The sequence below is a fragment of the Lissotriton helveticus genome, chromosome 2_1 (genome assembly GCF_964261635.1).
Source record: "Lissotriton helveticus chromosome 2_1, aLisHel1.1, whole genome shotgun sequence".
NCBI classification, from domain to species: domain Eukaryota; kingdom Metazoa; phylum Chordata; class Amphibia; order Caudata; family Salamandridae; genus Lissotriton; species Lissotriton helveticus.
Genome location: NC_136059.1, coordinates 938489758 through 938505875, shown reverse-complemented (window position 1 = coordinate 938505875; position 16118 = coordinate 938489758). Strand labels below are relative to the sequence as shown.

Here is a 16118-nt window from a genome sequence, read left to right as displayed (position 1 = left end):
ACTGGCTTGATGAACTGTGCATAAGAGACTGTAATAAAAGCAAAAAGCTACAAGCTGTTTCTTTGGAGTTCTATCCAGATAGCATTCACCAAGAACTCCATAAAAGAGTTTATAGTTGGCCACTGATGATTTTAGGGGCCTGATTCCGAGTTGATTGAAAATCGGTGGTATTTACTGCACCCAGTAAGCACCATTACCCCAGGATGAGGTATTTACAGGTTGTGGTAAATACCTCCTATTACAAGTATCTGCCCTGGGAATACCGTGTAACATACGGATGTGGTATTTATCACACCAAATTAAGCATGTTTTGCTTTTTTCCTGCTGCAGTAGTTGACAGAAAAACCTTAGGGAGTGATTCATCATGCTATGCACTTTTATAGCCAAATATCAAGATATCATCCTGAAAGAACTGTACGCCATAGTGCTTTGTCAACCAATCCTTTATGATACACTGAATAACATAATCGCTTAAAGTAATCCAAAAGTCATTCGTACAAGCCTGATTACGCCAAACAATATTACAAAATCTGTCAAATTCTAAGAATCCTCAGGCGCATTAATTTGACACTAAGAGAAAATATCACATTCACCGTGGAATACACCCAGGCTCACACGGACCTGCTGACTATTGCTGTTATGTGTGGGAGAGGATACTTATCCATTACTACGTATGATTCAGCTCTCTCAAATCAGTTCAGAATCCTGCCTCCCCACTGGGCCTGTGTGCCACCAATAGGATCCACCCACTTTTTTGCCTGAACAACTTTTATAATGCCTCCCTTATACAGAATCTCTCAATTGCACCAGAACTGCATCTGTCACATTCATTGGACCATACATCATCTTACGTACAACAGGCCTTGAATCCTCTTCAGTTTTATTCTGTGAATACCTACTTAAACATTGAATCCTGTCTACAAAACACCTCTGACAATAACAGTTAGGGTCATCACCTACACTATTTATCTACACACGTGTATTGACATATGAATTGTGAACACTTTCAAGGGGTTTATTATGAAGCCAGCTTAGGATAGCATCACCCTTTACAGGAACTTATTCTTTACCCCCAGCACACATCCTGTGAAACTCATTTTCCGAAACAAAATATAATGCAGGTCGACTTACCCTCATACTCACTCAGCCTGATATTAGGTTTCATGAGTGGAGAGCGAGATCTCTAAAAGAGCCATTACTCTCTTCTCTAAAGTTTCCACCTCCTCCCCCTCTTCCAACCTCTCTATCCCTTCAGTGGCATTCAAGTGTCTCCTGATGGGGGTTAGGCATGAGAAAGTATGGGGGTTTCCTCCCTTTGTCAAATAAGCAAGAGCCAGTCCAGCGCTGGAGAAAGATGGCTGCAACAGAGCAGGAGCTCTTGTCCCAAACGTCCACCCTGGTGAGAGCTGGTCCAAGGACTCCTTCTACCCAACCTCTTTCAGTGCCTTCTGCTTCAATATGAGACTTCAGGTAGGGAGAGTAACACTAAAGCTAAACACAGTGACTCCTACACCTGGCACCCTACTTTACATCCTGCACCAAGAGCCAGCAAGAAGATTGAGGCTACATGGGGAAAGCTCTGCTCCAGCATCTACAGTGCCAAATACATTAGGCAGAAAAACCAGGGAGCCTCCTCTGCACTGCCCTGGCCATAGCCATAACTGAAGAACACCAAGGGCAGGTGTCCTTTAGGGTATAAAGATACCAAAGGTGGAAGAAAGAGGATGGGATCGTGGGACAGTGCGCCTCGTTTTATGGCAATACCTGGACATGAGAGGCAGCATTTGGGCAGGACATGTTGTATCAGGAGACTAAACCTGGCATGTGAGGATATACTCCAACACACTTCTATACCTGCGCTTATGACAGCAGTAATTATGCATACTAGGTTCCAGGTTGCACCTGGAAACATGAGGCTATGCATGGGTGTGTGACTATGTACCTGCACACGTGATTCTGCACCAGGACATGTGAGACAGAATCTGCACTTAGAATGGCATACATGAGCTTGTGAGGCTCTGTCCGGCTTACATCCTTAGTCAAGCAGGTCAAGGTGGGGTGATGTTTGCAAATATGCAAATATGCATACAAGACTATGATAGGGAACATGCGGCTATCTGTGGGCGTAAGGCAGTTGTTCAAGCTTATTGCGGTTGTACCTTGGCACATGAGGCATCATTTAGGCTCACAGAGCTTCACCTGAGCATATGACTTCTCATTTGGAGCATGGGACAGCTACATCTAAGCACATGACAGGTGCATTTTACTATATGATGGCTGTAGATGGGCATGTGATGGTAAGATCCCTGGCCTATCACAACTGCTCCCCTGGCCTCTGCACTGCACTTATGACACATCGCTGCTGTACCTTATTTACTGATATATAATTAAATTGTTTTAACAGACTTATTAAGACCTGCAAGTTATTGTATTCAGTTCACACTTAGGCCTTCATTATTAGTGGCCTCCTAAATCCGATGGAACATATAACAGCATTAATCAGCCCCTTCAGAATTATGAGATCCGCTGCATTTCCTCTGACAGCAGTCAAGTGTCCATGCGAAAATCCAGAGGAAAATGGGATATTACAGAGGAATTGAACCCTGGATTACTGATTCCCCTTTTAATTCCATATTTATGCAGGGACCCTTAGAATTCCAACGTGTAGTGGCCTGGATGTTTCCCACCCCCGAGTTACCAATACCTTGATATAACTCCAGGAGTGAGGAATATCCAGATCAGTTTCCGGGCCACTCGTTATGAGGGACATAGTGAAGGCTTTCAATTCAGTTTGGTGAGATCATGAACTGTGATGTCTTTAGTTGTGCTTCATGTGATGTCACTGTAAATTATGCCCTTTGGTGGGAAAAAACTAAAGGTGGGTGATGTCACTTTCTGTAGCCCTAAGTATTGAATTGTTGCAACTGTCATAAGGCAATGATAGTGGCTTTGGTTTATTTCAACTTGTGATTTTGCTTTCACTCTAGATGAAAAAGCAATATCTTAGCGTACTAGAGTCCCCATTCATGTCTGCCAGGTGATGTGGAAATTTAGCAGTGAAGAATTCCAACATGTTGAAATGACCCTCTGCGACCAATCCCACAAATCGAAAACTGCAATATTAAATAAATAAATATGTGTACTTACATAGCAGCTACTATTGCTCCAACAATTATTGCAACAACCGTCCATATAATGGACAATGAATATCGTTTCCTATAAACAAAAAATTGAGTTTCATGAATAAAATACAAAATCTATTTGAAAATATGTTTTACGTACAGTTTCCCACATATCGTATTCTCTTATAGTTTAAATGTGAACCTGCAGTTGCTATGGATTTGCAACATGTTGTAATATTGTTAAAGATGCGACAATATGCTACGGATGGCCAGCATTATGTCAAAGTGGGGAACTTCAAAGACCGCCTAGACAACAACGCGCACAACAGCAAAGAGCTCTTCAACATTATGAAGGAACTCTCCAACACCAACGACGTCCCACCCTCGCAAGACCTGTGCGACTCGCTGGCCACCTTCTTCCACCGCAAGATCACAGGCATTCACGACAGTTTCAATGCCACGACCGCCCCGACAATCACTGAGACCTCCGCCCCCACGACCACCATCCGCACCAACCGCCTGCTCTACTGGACCAACATCAACGACGATGACACCATCAAGATCATGAACACCATCCACTCTTGACCTCCGTCAGATCCATGCCCACACCACATCTTCAACAAAGCCAGCACATCCATCGCACCCCATCTCCGGAAAGTCATCAACACCTCCTTCGAGACAGCAACCTTCCCGGAGAGCTGGAAGCACGCCGAGATCAACGCCTTACTCAAGAAACCCAAGGCGGACCCCAAGGACCTCAAGAACTTCCGGCCCATCTCCCTGCTCCCGTTCCAACAAAGGTCATCGAGAAGACCGTCAACAAACAACTGACCCGCTACCTCGAGGAGAACAACATCCTGGACCCTTCCCAGTCCGGGTTCCGCAGCAACCACAGCACCGAGACTGCCCTCATCGCCGCCAACGATGACATCAAGTCCCTGCTGGACAATGGAGAAACGGCGGCCCTCATCCTCCTGGACCTGTCAGCCACCTTCGACACGGTCTGTCACCACACACTACGAACATGCCTCCACAACGCTGGGATCCAAGAGAAGGCCCTGGACTGGACCACCTACTTCCACTCCGGCAGAACACAGAGCGTCCGCCTTCCCCCCTTCCGCTCCGAAGCCACCGAGATCATCTGCGGCATACCCCAGGGCTCATCCCTCAGCCCAACCCTGTTTAACATCTACATGGCACCGCTCGCCCATGTCGCCTGTCGGCACGGCCTCAACATCCTCCCCTTCGCCAATGACACCCAGCTGATACTCTCCCTTACCAAGGACCCCCTCACCGCCAAAACCAACCTTCACGAAGGAATGAAGGCCGTTGCTGAATGGATGAGGAACAGCCAACTGAAGCTGAACTCGGACAAGATGGAGGTCCTCATCCTCGGATCCAAGCCTTCTGCCTGGGACAACTCCTGGTGGCCGACCGCACTGGGAACCGCTCCAACACCCACCGACCACGCACGCAACCTAGGGGTCATCCTCGACTTCACCCTCTCCATGACTAAACAGGTCAATGCCGTCTCCTCCTCCTGCTTCAACACCCTCCGCATGCTCCTTAGGATCTACAAGTGGATCCCCACTGAAACGAGAAGAACAGTCACCCAGGCCCTTGTCAGCAGCAGGTTGGATAATGGAAACGCCCTCTACGCAGGAGCCTTGGCCAAACTCTTGAGACGGCTCCAACGCTCCAGAACGCCTCTGCACGCCTGATCCTCGACATCCCTCGCCGCAGCCACATCACACCCCACCTGAAAGACCTGCACTGGCTCCCAGTCAACAAGAGGATAACCTTCAAGCTCCTCACCCACGCACACAAGGCACTACACAACACCAGACCAACGTACCTCAACAGACGACTCAGCTTCTACACCCCCACCCGCCAGCTCCGCTCCGCCGACCTCGCCCTCGCTATAGTACCCCGCTTCCGAAGAGCGACCTCAGGTGGCAGATCGTTCTCCCACCTCGCCGACAAGACCTGGAACACCCTCCCCATCCACCTACCGCAGACCCAAGACCTGCTGACCTTCAGAAAACTCCTCAAGACCTGGCTTTTCAAGCAGTAGCAGCATTCCCCACCCCAGCGCCTTGAGACCCTCACGAGTGAGTAGTGCGCTTTAAAAATGATATGATTGATTGATTGATTGAATTTCCATGCTAAAGATGCTCAGAATAAGGCAAGAATTACCATCAATATGCCAGGGTCAGTATTATGCCAGAAGTGGGACTCATGAAGCCCATATTCCCAGAGTACACGAAACAATGTCCACAATTATGCCTGGTGTGGGCTCACTTATCCTAGAAATTGCCTGTCTATCCGGGGGCACCTGATGGTGTGAGTGGCCCACGATGCCAGGTGATCTCCAGGGAGAACCACACAGACATACGCCTGGCATGCCTCAATGCCAAGACCCCACACATACAGTGTGATTGTTAGCCCGGCGTCTGAAGCATTGTGACTGACTGAGACCAGCATGTGCTGCCACTCGCACTGTGGAAGTGACAGACACTGCCACTGTATGACTGGCATTGGAGACATGACCCGGAGTTTGCTCCAACCTGCACCTCAAAATACAGAATCAGCACACACAGCGCCAACAATCACTAAGTCAATCATGCTTAGGGCTTGATTTAGATCTCGGCGGACGGATTACTCTGTCACAAAAGTGACAAATATCTAGTCCGTCCAAATATAAATCCCATTGGATATAATATGATTTATATTTCGGCAGACGGGATATCCGTCACTGTTGTAACGGAGTAACCGTCCACCAAGCTTTAAATATGGCTCTTAGTTTGAATAATGTAAGGGTGGTATCTACTAACCACAGGACTGCTGACACCGTACTCCAGGCCTCCTGCTCCCATTCCCCTCCTTGGCAGGGCCCAATCCAGCCCTGTTTTCTATATCTGTGTTTGCTACAGTTGCATATTCTCAAATCCACCAATCACGAATTATCGTCCAGAAGCAATAACAATTGACACCTGCATGATACAAATCTGTACTGGTTCAATCTATACTGCTCCAAATGTTAGAGCAATGTAGATAACGAAAAAAATGTTTCCTTTTATAACCTGATGTCAAAGAACCACAATACCAGAATTGCATCCAAGTGCACATGACAGTAACCAAGAATAAAACCAACATTAATCATGATATTCACCTGATAATGATAGCTTCCAGAATTAACGTCATGGGAATACTAAACTTCCTGAGCACAGTAAACATCGGGAGGCTGTCGAGAGAAAGCATTACTTATTAGATGAAGAGCATAACATTACAATTCAGAATGATTTTACATCAACAACAGACAGTACCATAGTTGCCACTGCCCTTGTGAGTCCCGGTGGCTTGACAATGGGCTTTTAATTTTTTTTTTAAAATAGATGTATATATATATATATATATTCAGGATAAGCCTGTCTCTCTTTATGAATACCTACTTTTAATCTGCTCTTATCCTGATTGAAAGTAAACTGGTTGCAGAAGTGTACCGTCCTGGATTGACAGGCTTAAACTGCACAATTGTTAAGATATGTATGTAGACCGTAATCCTCGCCTGTTTCCTCGCAGAGCTAAACTCTAAATTGCAGATGCCACTGCCATCGCGTGACTGAAGCACTCAAGGACGCAGAGGACACTCTTGCAACACACACTTTGCTCTTTGGGGAGTACATGCCCTTTACTTTTTGTTAATCTTATTTGACAATTTTTTTTTTTTATCTATGCATTTAATTGTATTGTTTATAAAAACCAATGAAACATAAAAGAAATTGCAATCCTACAGTATACGTGGTATTTCACATAGTATAACGGCGAGAGGAAGGTAAAATGATATGGTACAATGTGGCACTTGGTTTTATAAGATTTACGTCAATGTACTGCATAAGCCACGCAAAAGGGAATCTAACAGCCATACAACATATTATTACATCTATTCAGGTTGGCACCCAATGCACACTGCCTCATAAATAATTTTCTGCCAATCCCCCTCCTCCTCACACGTACTCTTGAGTTTAGCATTTTTGTTCCCTTTCTTCTGGCTCTCGAGTTTAGCTGTTTAGAACATTTTATTCTGCAAATTCCAACACTCATGCTCCACCTGACATTTCTGCTCCCCGACTCGGTCAATTAGGAAGGATTGCACTGGTCCCCATGTCCGTTGGTCTTCCTCAGCAGCTTAAATCTTCCTCAAGGGCGTAACATAGACCCCTGCAGTCCCTGCGATGCAAAGTGCCCCCAACACTTGAGGGATGTAGAGGGGTGGTTTGGGGGTACTCAGGGCTGGGCCTATGCCACGTAAAGGGAAATGATACACGGACACTGTCACTATTTTTGATGGCGACAACAACCACAAGCGATTGTCGACCTGTTTATTTATAGCCTCTGGTCCGCGCCCGGGCCGGAAGGCTGTGATGTGAGTACATTGTATTGCAGTGGCCGGATGGCTCACTACATCCCTCATAACCTTTAATAAAGAGAAACTAACAAAAATATAAAACAGTTAAACATGAGTCCATTTGCAGTTTTTGTTATCATCACGTATTTTAGCAAACATATGCCTAGATGCATCGGAAAGAATTGCATTCGCAAACAGTGCGAATCGCAATTTTCGGCTGTTTGCGAATGCAATTGACTAATTTGGAATGCATCATGAATTTCGCAATTTTAGGAATCGCAACCATGTTGCGATTTCTAAAATTGCGATTGCATTTAAGAAATCGCAATTTGAGATTTCTTAAATGCAATGCATGATTATTTTTGAATTGCGAATTCGCAATTTGGAAGGGGTAAAATAGCATGAAATTGAAATTCATGCTAATTTACAGAAAACTATCAAATATGCACAAATTGCATTTTTGGAAGTTTAAATTTACACACACACATGCCCTTAGGGCATGTGTGTGTGTAAATTGCATTTAAAGTTACATTTCAGGGGTGCAGGGAGGGGTTCTTTGGACCCCCCCTGCACCCTTGAAATTGCATTCACATTTTGCGAATCGCAATTTGAAATTCGCAAAATGTGATTGCCTTCCCATTCATTCCTATGGGCCTTTTGGCCCATAGGAATCAATGGGAAGGCTTTTCCTTAATTCGCAAATTGTGAATCACAATTAAGGAAAAATACCGAATCATCAAAATAAATGCGAATTGTTCATGCATTGCCGTTTGCGATTTCTAAATTGCGATTCCTTAATTTTCGCAATTTAGGAATCGCAAACGGCAACAATGATGCATCTACCCAATAGTCTCTGGCTCGGTTTGAGGTTTTCTCTCAGCCGACAAGGGTGGCCACGCTGAGATGTATCCTCACTCTTCTCGTTATCTCTCGCTTCCATACCCTGCTCCCTCTCTTCTTCATTTTCTGTAGGCCCCATCTCCATCTCTTCCCTTGTCGGTGGATGTCTTTCCCCTTCCTCTTTTTCTGACAGGGGCTCCAACGATGAGGTCTCAGGCAGTTCACTCCATGTTGCCTCGTCCGCCAACAAGTCTTTCTTAAACCACAACACATTCCTGTTGATCTCCTCTCCGGTCAGAGACCATGGTCCCTCTCATGCCGACCACCACCACAATTTCACAATCAAACAGTGTCCTGTACTTTGAGCCGGGATATCTGTTTCTTACAATCACCTGGTCTTCCACGTTCAGTTCCATCCTCCGTGCTCTTTGTCGTCGGCTGGCTCTCTCATTGTTCCTCTTCCTCTTAGTTTGAGTCAGTCTTGATTCATTGTCCCTGGCCGCCACTGCTCACTCACCGGCATAATATCCCTCACCGCTCTTCTCATCATCAAGTTCACTCGTGAACTGGGCCCACTAGGCACTCTGTTCATATTTGGCATACGGTAAACAGAAGTCTGGGCTAGGACCGTAGACTGACGCTGGCGACTCCCTTATGGGATTTGGAGCAGCTCAGTAGCTTATATTCCTCTAAGGGTTTTGACAAGTGGGACCTCATCTGTTTTTCTCGGATAAGTGACCTCTGGGTGAAGGGTGATATTATTGGTTTTGATAAGCTACAACAGCAGTTCGAGCTCACAAGCACAGAGTTTTTCCGCTACCTGCAGGTCCGCCACACACTGATCACTACCTTAAAGAAGGGGTCCTCCCTCCCCAAGTCCTCCCCACTAGAACACAGGTTATTGGATGGATTGCTTCCTCAGAAGGCCATCTCACTAACTTACAAAAAGTTGATCAATAACACGCCGATCCCCTTGATAAGCTGCATGAGTCTTGGGAGTGGGACGGCTTAGTGCTTGATGAGGAAGAGTGGCGAGAAGCGGTGGCCTCTCTCCGTGAGGTGACAATCTCTACGCGTCTGCGCCTGGTTCAATTGAAAATTCGGCACAGAACCTATGTTACCGGGCCCCAGCTGGTCCGCATGGGAAGAGGGGAGGGGGGTGCTTGTAGGTGACAGTGTGGCCAGGTGGGCACCTTTATGCATATTCTTTGGGAGTGTGAACAGATTCAGAGGTATTGGAGGGGGATACAGGCCAAGAGGTGTTTGCTTAATATTTGGGGACCCACTGACTTGACAGGGACAGAGAAACTTTGGGCCACCCTATGAGCTATTGTTGCCAAGAGAGATATAGAGCGATGGGGGGGGCATCATCCCTGAAGCTTGCCACAGGGAAAATCTTGATTGGGGCATGTTCAGGGAGAAAACAGCTTATGTAGCAAGAGGCTGCCCTAAAAAATGGTCTCTTGTGTGGGCCAAATGGAATGCCTGTAGGGAAGATATATGTGTCGCACCGACAACCCCCATCAAAGACAAATCATTGTGCCCTTGATGCTCATCCCAACCGATGTGTTGTATTATTGTGATTGCCTAGATTCCCAGATTAATCACCATATGAACTGATATTTTTGTTTCCCTTCATGTGCTATGCTGAATTTTTGTTTATGTTACCAAAATTAATAAAAATATATTTAAAAAAAAAAAGTTCACTCAATGAGCACCCTGTCGTGCTGTGGGGTGTCTGCCGGTATGCCCTCATGAATTGATGCAAAACATCCTTCCATCTCGACCTGCTGGTCAACACCAATTCTCAGTGTCTTATTAGGGGTCTACATGAATCTTTCGACCTCCCCATTAGCTTGTGGCCACTGGGGGGTCACCTTTTTATGCTCGATGTTGCGATGGTGTAAGAAGTCCCGAAATTCTGCTCCTTGGAATGGCAGCCTGTTGTCCATCCGGATTTCTTCTGGCAACCCTAGCATAGCAAAGGTCTTTTCCATGACCGGCTTAATGCACTCAAAAGCTGTGGAGGGTACAACTTCCACTACCGGGAACTTTGAATAGCTATCCATCATCACCAGTTTGGCACGCCCATCAGGAAACTCTCCAAAGTCCATGCTGAGGGTGGCCCATGGTTGGGTGCTGGCCTCTTCTGTTATTGCTGGATGCACAGGAGGTTTGCCTCCCGTTATCAGGCAGGAGTGGCACCCTCTCACAATTTCTTCAATCATTCTGTCAATCCCAGAGAACCACACTTTGGCTCTCAGTCTCACCTTGGTTTTAGCTATCTCCTGGTGCCCTTGGTACACCTGTTCCGCTGTCCTGCTCCACAGTTTCTGGGGTACCACAATCTGTGTTCCTCTTAATAGTAGACCGTCTTCATTTTCACTGAGCTCCTCCCGACATCTCCATAAACATGTTCTTGTCTCTCTCTCTTCACCCGTCAGTCTCTTCACCCCATCCAGGACGTTATTCCAGTTATGCTCTTACAATGCCTCCTTAACATCGGTCAGACAACTGCCTTCTCTGATGGGCTCCACCAGCTCCTCTAATGATAGCACCCTCGGGCACGCCAGCTTCGTTATTTGCTTCAAAAACCTCTCTGGGCCTCCATCGACCTCCCGCTGACATCTAGGGTCAGCCGCTGTGGGTTGTTATGACAGATAGTCAGCCGGATTGTTAACTCCAAGCCGACAGACCACCTCGAAAACATATTGCTGGAGCTGGACTGCCCATCTTTAAATCCTCGGGGGCCAATTTCTTGTTGTTCATCCAAATAGCGAAACCACAGTTTGTGGTCGGTGATCACTCGAAACTTGTGCCCACATAGATCGATGTGAAAAAGGTGGCAAACCCACCTGGTTGCTAGTGCTTCTCTTTTGACTTGCGCGTATCTTTTCTCCATGGCCGTCAGTGCCTTGCTGGCATGTCCAATGGGTACCCATTCTTGCAGGTCTATTTGTTGTAGGCGTATGACTCCCAGTCCTACGAAGTTGGCATCCACGATGAGCTCTCTGGGGCTCCCGGGCTTGAAGTAGGTTACCATTTCTCCTTTAAGAAGTGCACCCTTTACCTGATGAAAGCCTGCGATGCTGTACTTGTCCACACCCATTTGGTGTCTTTTTTGTAAGTGCCCTCAGCAGTTCTGCAATGGTCGCCAGGTGCGGTATGAATCTTCTGCAACAGTTAGCCATACCCAGAAAACTCCTCATTTCCATCGCGTTTAAGGGAATGGTGGCTGCCGGATGGCCTCAACCTTGACGGGGTCTACCTGGAGAATCTGTAGCCAAAGAATTCTACTTCCATCGAGTAGAACTTCCATTTGTCCCTATGCCGTGTCAGGCCTTGTTCCACCATTTGCTTTAGCGTCGCTCTCTGCCTCTTGTGGTGTTTCTCCAATGTCTGCGAGTATATCAACACATCATCACTCACATTGATAACCCCTATCAGTCCAGAAAGAGCCTCACGAGTGGCGCCTTGGAATACTTCAGCCATCGATGATACTCCAAAGCTCAAACGCTTGAACCTCTGCAGTCCTACATGGGTTGAAAAAGGTGTGATATAGCGGCTGGCTCAATCCAACACCAACTGATGGTAATCCGAGTTGAGATCCACCTTCGAAAACCACCTAGCTCCATTGATGTCCGCAACAATCTCGTCGATGGTAGGTGTGATGTGCCTCTCCCTCTTGATGGCCTTGTTGGGAAGCCACATACCCACACAGAACCTGATTGCTCGCTGCTGTTTGGGTTTGGGAGCGATGACCAATGGGGATACCCATGACGTCAGCCCCAACACTTTCTCAATAACGCTGGCCTTCTAGAGCTTCTCCAACTCCGCCTCTACCAGCGGGCGCACGTGGAATGACACTCTCCTGTGGCACAATGTCACCGTTTTCACAGCTTTGTCAATGTGTAGTTTAACTTTCACACCTTTGAGGTACCTCAGCCCCTCAAAGAGTTCTGGACACTCCGCCATGATATCCGCTGCTTGAGACTTGGGAACCCGTCGCACAAACATGACTAATCCAAGGTCTTCCGCTGAATGGCATCCCAGTAATGTCCCAGCAGTATCCTTGGTCACGAGGAACTTTGTCCTTGCTGAGATTTCACCGGGCCGGACATCCACCTCAATCACTCCTTGCAAAGGAATGGGTTGTCACCCCCATACGTGAATATTCTCGCCTTCGTGGGCGTCAACTAAGGTCAAGGACTGAGCTGGGTGTAGTGACTGGCATCCAGGATGCTCACCGATGCTCCTGTGTCAATGAGGGCGGTCACCTGGCTCACCCTAATTGCAAGCTGGCACATCGGTGGGGGCCTCTTCTTGTTGCACCGGCCCGTGAAAGATATCACAAATACATCATCATCATCATGATCATCCATGACCTGAAACCTCTGGCACAGGGCGTCCAAGTCTTCTGCCCCTTCTGCTCTCCTTGTCACCTGTTTGACTTTCTCCAACCTTTTCGCACGTCCTCCTGTTCTAGCCGCTTTTGCCGTACTCATGCACACTTTGGCAAAATGGCCCATCTTGCCACACTTCAGTCATGATTTCCCATAGGCCAGACAGCTCCTCTGTGGCTGGTTCTCCATTCCACGGTTGTGGCAACCACGTCTACCCTGAAGAGCATTAGGGTACCCTTTGCTTCATCTGACTCCTTTCTGGACTGCGTCCACCTTCTCCTCCTTGATTGTCACGGGGTGCAACTGAGGTGTCTCTGAGGAGCGCAGTGCCAGCATCTACTCCATTTCTCCCTCTCCGACATCCACCAGCTTGTGCGATCTTCCCAAGATCAGTATCTCATCCAACAAGATGCTGGGTTGCCACAGAATTAATTTCCTAATATCAGATGACCTGCATCCTTGTATGAGCTGGGCCATTATTTCCAGCTGTTTATCTTTCCCTGTGCTCTAGCTTGCCAATCTCCGGAGTTGGCGAAGAACATGTCCACCGTCTCTCAATCCTGTGCTTCACCTGATGCATCTTGAAGTGTTCTAAATCAGGGTTTAGCTCCAGTTCGAAATGCCAGTTGAGCGCAGCCAGGGCTGCCCCATAGTTATTCTGGTTTCCGGTGTTGGGCAGGTCTTGAAATAGTTTGTATAACTCATCTCCACCCATGTGGAGCATAGTCTGTCGAGAGCTTGACCACCCCATTTGTTTCTCTCACCGCCAGAAAATGGTTTTCCAGGCGTCAGATCCATTTCCTCCAACGAGGGACAGCCGTGGCCGGGTCCGCCAGCTGACTAAATGGGTGCAGCGCCGCTAATGCGGAGTGCAAATGATATTCCACAACTCCTCTAACGCCGTCACTGGCACCATCTTCCACCTGCACAGACATGATCTCCTGTCTTTTGTTTTATCGGTGGGGATTGGATAGTTCCTCCTTGCTCGCCAATCTACCTTAATCCCCACTCTGTTGGGGTCCCTCTTCCACTTCCGGTGCTTTACCTGCAAAAAAAAAAAAAAAAAAAGTTTATCATTTTAGGTGATTTAAACCTTCATTTTGACTATAGGGAATGTAAGGAGGCACAGGAGGTGGCACCAGCTCTGGCATTACTGGGGCTGAAACTACAATCTGATGCCCCATCGCACCAACATGGCCATCTCCTGGATCCTATCTTTGCCAATTGGGAGGGTATTACGATCCTCCCTTCGGTTAGAATAATTTGGTCGGATCACTTCGTCATCCCGTTTCTGGTTGATAATACCCTTACAGAAAACAGACTTGCTAACCGTCCCTCCTTGAAGCGTAGAAATTGGACAAAGTTTAACCAAGATGCCTTCAGACAGGCCCTTTAAAAACAATCCCCCCCGCAAAGCAACTCCCTTCAGGAGGCCTGGATAAATTATGAAAAATGGTTGACCACTGCTCTGGATGAGATAGCCCCTTGGACATCTAAACCCCCGGTTAGACAATCCAAAACCGCTCCTTGGTTTTCAGAAAACCTTAAGCTTGCCAGAGCTAGATGCAAAACTCTAGAGCGCAGCTGGAGAAAACACTACAATCTTGAAGATAAACTAATATATAAGAAGGAACAAAATAAATACCATAAACTAGTGAGATCGGAAAAAAGCTGCCATCTTAAAAGTAGAATAGATTTAGCGGATAACCCCACCAAAGAACTCTTTTCGATCTATAAAGAACTCACGATTCCAACTAGATTGGAAGCACAAGACATTTACTCGAAAGAACTATGTGACTCTATTGCTGACTTTTTTGTAAGCAAGATCGATAAAATCCATGCTACTTTTATAAAGGAAGAGGCCAGTTTGAGTAAATTTGTAGCTACTAACAACAGCAACACGGGGACTCCTGGTCTCACGTGTTTCATCACTCCTGAGAAACAAGAGTTACTTAGCATCGCAAACAGTATACAATCTGGCTCCCCCAGCGATGTCTGCCCGCCGACTCGCTGTAAAGGAGTCTTGGAGACCACAATAATTGACTATATTAGTCCTATTGTGTCACTCTCCTTTCAAGAGTGCCAGGTACTAGATGCTTGGAAAACCGCTCAAGTCATTCCCCTAAAAAAAAACGCCAACGCCCACATCTCCCAGTTTCAAAATCTTCGCCCTATTTCCCTCCTCCCATTTTGTGCTAAGATTGTGGAAAAAGTAGTGAACAGGCAGCTCATGAGTTATCTGAAAGAACACTCTCTCCTGCACCCCTCACAATCAGGCTTTAGAGCGGGACACCCTACTGAGTCAGCCCTATTTTTTTCCACTGAGAGTCTTCGGCACATAGTGGACGAGGGAGAGACAGCAGCGTTGGTACTTTTAGATCTAAGTGCAGCCTTTGACACCGTGCTGCACTCAACGCTGCTGTCTCGGCTATCTGATATGGGAATTAAGGGGCATGCTCTTGCATGGATGGAGTCCTTTCTGGTCAACAGGAACTTTCAGCTGCACTGCCCCCCCTTTAAATCATCTCTTAGGAAGACGAGCCATGGGGTTCCTCAGGGCTCGAGTCTGAGCCCTACTTTATTTAATATCTATATGGAACCCCTGGCTCGTATAGTTGAGACTTACGGGGTGGGCATTGTTAGCTACGCTGATGACACCCAATTGATGTTCAAGCTTACGCCCGACCACAAAGAAGATGCCACCAATTTCTCCAACTGCCTTTCCTCCGTGGCAGCTTGGATGAACACCAACTGTCTCCGCCTTAATGGCGACAAAACTGAGCTGCTGGTGGTAGGAAAATCATCTTCTGCATGGTCTCACATGTGGTGGCCTGCGGAATTAGGCAGTCTGCCCTGCCCTGTGGCTTCGGTGCGTAACTTGGGCATCACACTTGACTCAAATCTATCATACATGCCTCATGTCAACAAAGTCACGGCTAAGTGCTTCAGCTTACTGAGAGTCCTCCGGAAGGTATTAGATCTCCTTCCTATGGACTCCAGGAAGACCATTGTCCATGCCCTAGTAACTCGCCATCTGGACTATGGGAACGCCCTGCTACTTGGTTTGAGCAAAAAAGGACTTCACCAACTCCAGTGTGCTCAGAATGCCGCTGCGCGCCTTGTGCTCAAACTTCCTCGCAGAGCTTCAGGGAAATCTGCTTTGTCCAAACTACATTGGCTTCCCATTAAGGAACGAATTAAATTCAAATCCTTATGCTTTGCCAACCGAATCACACATGGCACTGGTCCAGGATACCTACAACGCCTTTTAACAATACATCGTCCTACCAGGAATTTGAGATCTTCTGGAACAATGGTTTTTAAAATCCCTAAAATCACCAGAGC

At 47.0% G+C, this 16118-nt stretch overlaps 1 protein-coding gene across 1 annotated transcript in view; it reads right to left on the bottom strand.

Annotated features, from left to right (window-relative positions):
- SLC35D2 (solute carrier family 35 member D2) overlaps window positions 1-16118 on the bottom strand; it is a 389027-nt gene that overhangs the window by 115408 nt on the left and 257501 nt on the right. Inside the window, exons 5-6 of the mRNA XM_078675686.1 lie at window positions 6295-6366; window positions 3148-3216 (exon numbers count right to left, since the gene is read on the bottom strand). Coding sequence (XP_078531812.1) covers window positions 3148-3216; window positions 6295-6366 — 141 coding nt within the window. The remainder of the gene's footprint in view (window positions 1-3147; window positions 3217-6294; window positions 6367-16118) is intronic.